The 9,208-nt window shown below is 37.8% G+C and overlaps 1 protein-coding gene across 1 annotated transcript; it reads right to left on the reverse strand.

Annotated features, from left to right (window-relative positions):
• Window positions 1-7,951: 7,951 nt before the first annotated feature.
• Window positions 7,952-8,860, reverse strand: LOC109242503. Its single transcript, XM_019409349.1, has one exon. It carries the CDS (start codon window positions 8,858-8,860, stop codon window positions 7,952-7,954), a length of 909 nt encoding a protein of 302 aa, XP_019264894.1.
• Window positions 8,861-9,208: the final 348 nt, after the last annotated feature.

The following is a 9,208-nucleotide window of genomic DNA, read 5'->3' on the forward strand; positions in this document are numbered from 1 at the left end:
ATTTAATTTAATACTAACATGTGGGGTGTCCAAAAAATTCTAATGTACAAAACTCTTTTATGAAATTTTAAAGAATAAAAAACATATACGCTTAAAAGGAAAAAAAAAAAAAAAAAAGGAAATAATCTTCATAAAATTCTAGCGTAGGGTGTCTAATTTAGTAGTATGTGTTAAAGCTCATCAGTCATCACATGTATGTTTGATTTTCATATACTCATTTCTCCTACCGAGAGTGCTATACTTATGTTTCCAATGAATAATACTCCCTGTGAGTCCACAATAAGTGACCAATTTATTTTTTTATTTTGGTCCAAAGTAAGTATCCATTTATATAATCAAGAAAAATTCAATTTGTTTTTATAAAATTACCCTTATGTACATATCCCTAAAACGTTTTCTTACTCCTCACATACAATATTTAATTAAGGGTAGTTTAGTCATACTAGGTATTTATATAGAATTTAGTATTTTCTTAATGGGCGTGCCAAAAATAAATTGGTCACTTATTGTGGACCAAAGGGAGTAGTACATTATGAAGATCATTAGAATGGCAATCCATGTTTGTAGTATACTGCTATTGATAAAGTGATATGGGCCAAAGTGACCCTTAATTAATTGCGCTCTCATGAAGATGGAGAAACTTCCTTGGTCCCAATTTATGCGATATTTTCTTTATTTGTATATCTAAAAAATTATTTAAATTCTCATTTTATCCTGAGTTAATTTATAGTTACACAAATATTTATGACTTATTTTATCATAAATTTTAAAAGACTTTTTTTTTTTAACCTCATGCCCAATCAACCAAGGACACATAAAATTGGACGGAGGCAAGGGAGGAGCTGGGGGTTGGGGGGGGGGGGGGGGTAGGGTGAAGGAGGTTCATCCCATACCCTTTCGCAACAAAATTATATAGGGTATGTAAAATCAAAAAAAATTATCAGCATATATATTAGTTGTTGAGTTCTCTTAACATTTTTGCGTTAGTGAAAATTTTGCCTACGCTAGTAGATAGAGGGAGTAATATGTTTTATCAAAGTACTGTTTCATGTTTATTTTTTGAGCAAAATTAAAGATTAACTAATTAAATTAAAAAACAAAAAATGAGAAAGAAGGGAATAGTGCAGCAGTTTTGATGGTGAGGAGAAAGTGTAAGAAGACAGATAGTGTTGTTTTCTTTTCAGTTTTATAGTAGTGTCTTTATCTGTATTGTTTTGATTGTGACGCCTAGCACTCCTTCTTCTCTTCCTTTGTATTATTTTCTCCCAATTCATTCCATTTCCCCCTCTAAGCTGAGAGTTCTGACTTCTTTCCCATTTAACCTTTATTGCCTTGATCCTTGAACCTCATCTCACTACACTACTAGGGATCATTTGGTAGGATACATTAGGTAAAATAATGTATGCATTAGTTCTGTGTATCACTAATATTTTATTTGGTACACTTTTTGAACCTATGTATTAGTTATACAAGCAATACTATTACATCCTATTCAGCATTATTCTTATATACTCTACTAAATGACCCCTTAGCCTGCTTGGCTTGTAAAAATTAGCTTAATTTAAGAAGTATTTTTTAATAAAAGTATTTTTGGTCGTTTGTATTTGGCTAATTAATTTGAAAAACACTTCTGAGCAGTAATTAGAGTTTGGTCAATCTTTTAAAAATTGCTTCTAAGACGGTGTTTGGATTGGCTTTTAAGCTGGTCTAATGAGCTTTTTAGCTTTTTTTTAGTGGTCGTAAAAGTTAAAAAGTGCTTAAAATAAGCCAAAAGCAATAAGCTGAGAAACTCCAACTTATTACTTTTTTGGCTTAAAAATTATTTCTGTTGAAAAGTCACTTTTTTTAAGCCAATCCAAACGGGGGCTAAGTGTATTTTTCTCCAAAATGCTTTTGGATAGAAACTACTTTTTTTTTTGCTTCTCCAAAACTGCTTCTGCTTCTCCTCAAAAACACTTTTTTTTTCTTCCAAAAGCTTGCCCAGGTACTTCAACTTTGAAAAAAACAAACATTTAAAAAAAAAAAGAAAAATACTTCTACGACCGGAGAAGCTTGGCCAAACAAGCTATATTTTTTATCTACAAAAATAATCCATCAAAAGAATCTTAATGCTGCAGACGTTATCCATTAACAATTTATAGTACAAGTTATTCTAATTTGCTGAGACTAATAAGTAGTAATTGTTGTTATTATTGATTAATGAGTAATTGGTTGTTATGATTGTCAGCACAGTAAGCTTTTTACTTCTTTGGTATATCTAAAGGAATTTATTTCTTTGTTTGGTTAGATTTGATAGGATCTTTTGGGGGCTAAAGCTGGTGTTAAGATTTTGGGAAGATGGGGTAACAAATCTTCTAGGGATTTTCTTGTGGCTACTATTTCAGAAAAGGTTTCAGATTCTCACATGTTGTTGTCTTCTATCACGTCTCATTACTTTAGTGGCATTCCATGTATATTATTGAACCTTTCCCCTGTAAAGATAAAAGCTACTCCTATCGGTCCAAAATAAGTGATTTTTTAGATGTTTTTATACAGATTAATAAATCTACCTTTTAATATTACTTAGTAATGAAATTGACCATGTTAATCTTTACTATCTCTTCACATAAACACTCCTAACACATACTTCAACACTATTTATTCCAAGAGCAATGTAGGAAAAAAACAATTAATTCATTCTTAAAATCTGGAAAAATCACTTATTTTGGACCACAAAAAAAGGCCAAAAAATCACTTATTTTGGACCGGAGGGAGTAGCATTTGGCCATAGATTCCTAAATTTGTTTTGAAAAATCTGATTTAAGTGAAGTTTTTTTGAACATGAAAATGTGTTTGGACATCAGTTTTCAAAACATATTTCACTTTTTTCTTTTGAAAAAATATGAAACATGAATTATACCAATAAGTTCTAAAAACCATCACAAATACCCAACAGTACATTTATCAATAACTTTCATTATCATTATCACAAACCATAGTCATGGACATAAATAAATTTGGTACAAAATTATCATTTTTATAATGAACTACATAATACACTACCAGATGACCGAGAAGACGAAGCAACATTGTTGCAAAATAATAAATGGTGGGCGCTTTTATAAAATATAAAAGTTTGGGACAATTTTAAAAAATTTAAAAAAATATAACAGTAATATTTTGGACAAAACCAGCTTCTGAGCTGATTTTGGGATGTATTTTGGGATTTGAAAATTTGTGAATATAAATAAATATGTATTTTGCAAAAAACAAAAATTAGAAAAAAAATTGGAAAATTTATGGCCAAGTGGGTCCAAAGAATAGTCTGTTTTTGAACTTGTAAGTTATTGGAGTTTTGCTTTTTCACAAAATGAGAATTAGTAGTGACTTTAATTTGTGGCTTTTACGCAATGGTTGGATATGGTTATGACATTATTGAAGATTTGACCCCCATTAATTGACTTTTGCTTTTTCGTTATGCTCTTTTATTCACCACTTGGCTGATAATGAGTGTACCACTAATATCATTTTGTGGTTACATGTCATCCCAACTATGCCTGTTATTTCCCTTTTATCCACAAATTAAAAGGATTGTTTTATGCAGATGCCAATCTATAATTTTTTTGTTTAAGTGTTGACTGTTGAGCACCACTATAATTTCAGATTACATTTATGTTTGTGCTTCTAGAATTAATAAATATGACATTTGCTTTCTCCGTTTATTTTGTCATTCACTTTGGTTGTATCACACATATAGATATGTGAGCCATATTGAATAAGATGCATTATTCTCTTTAGATCAGCTGTAAACTTTATAAATGTCACAATCACCGCAACTTGGACAATGTCTTTACTTTTTAAGTGATCAAAAATTTCGCATCTTAATATATAATTGTTATGCCAAAAAAAAAAACTATGATGTTCTCATTTTGCAATATAATTGGGGGAGAAACATATACTCCCTCCGTCTCATGTTATGTTGTGATGAAGCTCAGCGAGCTATGGTGACTCCATTGGAGTCCGACCTTGGAAGCTTCGAGAAGAAGAAGAAAAAGGAACAGAGAAATGAAGTCTGGAAAATATCTGTCTAACTTTATTTCTCCACTCAGTTCTGTATATATGTATAAAAGAGAAAATACAAATACTACACTTAAAGTGAAAGAATAAAGAATAAAAGTACTGGGCCGGGTCACATAATTGGGCCAGCTGTGTGTGTAGTGGACTGGGCTCTAACACCCCCACCCCCACCCCCCCCACCCCTCAAGCTTGAGGGTGATGAAACACCAAGCTTGCCAAGAATACCATAATACAGCTGGCTGGGCAAAGCTTTAGTCATAATATCTGCCAGTTGTNTTACATCTCTCCCAATAGGAATAAAATGGAGAATTTACAGGGGGTTGGGCAACTCTTCCATCTAACAAGCCTAATTTGTTTTTAGTAGAAAGAGAAGTGAGCATGCTGCTTCTCCACAATACAAAACCATGTCCGTTGAAGGGAACAGGCACTAATTGGCTATCCGGATTATCGGATGGATGCACATAAAAGGGATGAAAAGGATCTATTGTGAAAGGAGCAAATCCTTCAGTATTGGGAACTGAGGGTGAAACGATATGATCTCCGTTAATAATCATATTTTCTAACAGTAGAAACTAATCGACACAGCAATACACAACAGGCTCAAAGTGACAACATGCAGATGACATACAAACTGTCACATACACCTCCAATCTATATCACCTAAAATACTACAATATAAGTTTCAGAGTTGTAGATTAAAACGACATTACCAGCCTCCTTCTCAAAACCCGAAGAGGTGAGGTCTTCGTGCAGAAACCAAACCCTAGCTTGAGATTAGCCCCAAATTGTTTGAATCCATCATGAAATCAGGAATTCCAGTCGGCTTAACTGACGCAAGGAGAGATTCCAGTAAAAGCCCCAAATTTTCTTTCGCGTAATGATGGATCGACGAAGTTCTCGAACTTTACTCAAGAGATCGATTTCAGTGAAATCTTCGAACGATTTACCATTGAAGACGAAGCTTACGTGATGAGGAATTAGAATACCCGCTCTGATACCATGTTGTGATGAAGCTCAGCGAGCTATGGTGACTCCATTGGAGTCCGACCTTGGAAGCTTCGAGAAGAAGAAGAAAAAGGAACAGAGAAATGAAGTCTGGAAAATATCTGTCTAACTTTATTTCTCCACTCAGTTCTGTATATATATTTACAAGTAAAATGTATGTATAAAAGAGAAAATACAAATACTACACTTAAAGTGAAAGAATAAAGAATAAAAGTACTGGGCCGGGTCACATAATTGGGCCAGCTGTGTGTGTAGTGGACTGGGCTCTAACAGAAATCTCGATGAAACCTTTTTGATCAAAGCACAATTTACTCAAATAGGGTAATTCTTAGTAATCTGTTCACTGTTTTGCTGAAAATTAAAAGACACATAGAGACTGCAATTAACTACTCATTCAGTTAATTCGGACAAAAAGATGAAAGATTAATGTCATTTGTTGAGAATTACTGACAGCAGTATGGAAAACAATGGCGTCAAACCAATAAATGCACCAGTGATTCGGTAAATGAAATTGTATGGGCCAGAATTCGACCCCACGATAATTAGCGAGGCTAATCCCGTTAATAGTTAATTCACGATTAATTAGTGGCACGACCACTCAGAATTGACGATGCTCAACCCGTCCCTGGCTCGGTCAACAAAGGCCCCGGCCTATCCACCACTGAGGGACAGCTCACGAAGCCCACAGCTATAAATACCAAGAGAAGGGACCCCAAAAAACGGGGCTTCTTGACCACTAGTAAGAGGAGAGAGAAACAAGAAAATATACCCCTCTTATGGGAAGAGGAAACACCATTGTAAGGCTCTGAACCTCTTCATGGAGAGGCAGACCAAACAAATATTATCAATAAAGGTTTCCAATGCTTCTCCCCCTAATTCTGAGTTCTTAATTTAGTTTCTTTCATTTTAGTCCAACGGATTATTACGATTTGCTATGATTATCCCGGGATTAATTTATATTGTTTAGTACTCGTAAGATGTGTAACATTTTTTGAGCAAACAATTTGGCGCCGTCTGTGGGGATTTCATAACAAAATCGCGTAGTTCTTCCCTGGACCAAAAGAAAAGAAGCGCCAAACTCGAAGGGGAGCTCGAAGATCTCAAATCAAGATCTAAGTCCTCACTCTCTCTCCAATCTCAGATAGTGCAAACAAGAAGAAGAGGCCCCCTCCTTTCCTCAGGGGAGGTCTCTGTAAGGCATACGAACTCCGGTCGGAAACCGGCACGGAGATATCTCGAGCCGAGATTCGCCTCAAGACTGCCTATATACCCTGGTTGGGAAGACAATGGGTAAGCCGCTCAAGGTCTCGAATCCCAAAACGAGTTCCAGCACTCGATACCCACAATATGGGATTCAGGTTCTGTGCCTTCGTCATCAAGATCGACAAAGTTCAACTACGGTTGAACCAGGACTCAGGCTATGCGCCTTCGCCAAAAATTCAACTACGGTTGAATCAAGACAGGCTACGCGCCTTCGCCAAAAATTCAACTACGGTTGAATCAAGACAGGCTATGCGCCTTCACCAACGAGTTCAACTACGGTTGAACCGGGGCTCAGGCTACGTGCCTTCGCCAAAAATTCAACTACGGTTGAATCAAGACAGGCTATGCGCCTTCACCAACGAGTTCAACTACGGTTGAACCGGGACTCAGGCTACGTGCCTTCGCCAAAAATTCAACTACGGTTGAATCAAGACAGGCTATGCGCCTTCACCAACGAGTTCATCTACGGTTGAATCGGGACTCAGGCTACGTGCCTTCGCCAAAAATTCAACAACGGTTGAATCAAGACAGGCTACGCGCCTTCGCCAAAAATTCAACTATGGTTGAATCAAGACAAGCTACGCGCCTTCTCCAAAAATTCAACTACGGTTGAATCAAGACAGGCTATGCGCCTTCACCAACGAGTTCAACTACGGTTGAACCGAGACTCAGGTTATGCGCCTTCGCCAAAAATTCAACTACGGTTGAATCAAGACAGGCTATGCGCCTTCATTAGCAAGTTCGACTACGGTTGAACCGGGACTCAGGCTACGTGCCTTCGCCAAAAATTCAACTACGGTTGAATCAAGACAGGCTATGCGCCTTCACCAACGAGTTCAACTACGGTTGAACCGGGACTCAGGCTACGTGCCTTCGCCAAAAATTCAACTACGGTTGAATCAAGACAGGCTATACGCCTTCGCCAAAAAATTCAACTACGGTTGAATCAAGACAGGCTATGCGCCTTCACCAACAGTTCAACTACGGTTGAACCAGGACCAGGCTACGTGCCTTCGCCAAAAATTCAACTACGGTTGAATCAAGACAGGCTATGCGCCTTCACCAACGAGTTCAACTACGGTTGAACCGGGACTCAGGCTACGTGCCTTCGCCAAAAATTCAACTACGGTTGAATCAAGACAGGCTATGCGCCTTCACCAACAAGTTCAACCACGGTTGAACCAAGACAGGCTACGTGTCTTCGCCACCAAATTTAACGAAGCCCAACAACAGTCGAACTGGGACTCAGGCTATGTGCCTTCATCATTAAATCCAACGAGCTCGACCTCGCTCGAACTATAAGGATGGATGCCTTCGTCCTCAACTTTAGCAAGTTCAACTACAGTTGAACCGAGACTCAGGCCAAACGCCTTCATCTGTGAAAGCAAAGCCCGACCTCCAACTAATCGAAGCGCAGGATAGGCACCCTCGCCATCCAAGTAAGTTCTCCCAACTCGAATTAAGATTCGGGCCACGTAAAGTTCGGCCCCGGTCGAACTACGAGGCCGCGTTTTTTACTATCACGACCGGTAGTTCGACCGCGTCCAAACTGGGACTAAGGCTAAGCGCCGCTATCGCCAAATAACAGCTAAGACTCGCCCGCACCGAGTTGAAAAACGGAAGACCATCAACTATATATGGCTAAGGCCATCGCCGCAACGGTCGACCTAGGTTNTTTCTCCACTGTGTGTCCAGGTTTCTTGCAATATTTGCAAGAAACAGAGTTGGGTTTTCTGGAGTCAAAATTGATCCTTTGATTGAAGTTTCTATTTGGTGTGGTTGAAGATACAGAGAAAGAGGCAGATTCATTGGAAAATTTTGGTACTGAAGCTTGAGTCTCTCTTTGGCTCCCATCTTGTTGCAAAAGAGAGTAAGCTTTGCTTATTGGAGGTAGGGGATTCATAAGCATAATAGCATTTTTCACAGTTGAATAGGAGTCATTTAGCCCATTTAGGAATTGAAATAGTTGTTGATCCTCAATAAATTTGGGAACGGCCCCACAAGAACATATAGGGCCTACATATGAAGAATTTAACTCATCCCAAAGACTCCTAAATTTGGTGAAATATGTGGCAATGTCATATGACCCTTGGACAGTTGAACTGATTTCTCTTTGAATTTGAAGATATTTAGACCCATTGGACTGACCAAACCTTTCATTAATGTTAGTCCAAACCTCCTTAGCAGTCCTAAAACAAATCACACTTGTGGCTATGTCCCTGGAAACAGAGTTGATAATCCAGGATTTTACCATGTCATTACATCTCTCCCAATAGGAATAAAATGGAGAATTTACAGGGGGTTGGGCAACTCTTCCATCTAACAAGCCTAATTTGTTTTTAGCAGAAAGAGAAGTGAGCATGTTGCTTCTCCACAATACAAAACCATGTCCATTGAAGGGAACAGACACTAATTGGCTATCCGGATTATCGGATGGATGCACATAAAAGGGATGAAAAGGATCTATTGTAAAAGGAGCAAATCCTTCAGTATTGGGAACTGAGGGTGAAATGATATGATCTCCGTTAATAATCATATTTTCTAACAGTAGAAACTAATCGACACAGCAATACACAACAGGCTCAAAGTGACAACATGCAGATGACATACAAACTGTCACATACACCTCCAATCTATATTACCTAAAATACTACAATATAAGTTTCAGAGTTATAGATTAGAATGACATTACCAGCCTCCTTCTCAAAACCCGAAGAGGTGAGGTCTTCATGCAGAAACCAAACCCTAGCTTGAGATTAGCCCCAAATTGTTTGAATCCATCATGAAATCAGGAATTCCAGTCGGCTTAACTGACGCAAGGAGAGATTCCAGTAAAAGCCCCAAATTTTCCTTCGCGTAATGACGGATCGACGAAGTTCTCGAA

The sequence above is a fragment of the Nicotiana attenuata genome, unplaced genomic scaffold, assembly GCF_001879085.1.
Source record: "Nicotiana attenuata strain UT unplaced genomic scaffold, NIATTr2, whole genome shotgun sequence".
NCBI lineage: Eukaryota > Viridiplantae > Streptophyta > Magnoliopsida > Solanales > Solanaceae > Nicotiana > Nicotiana attenuata.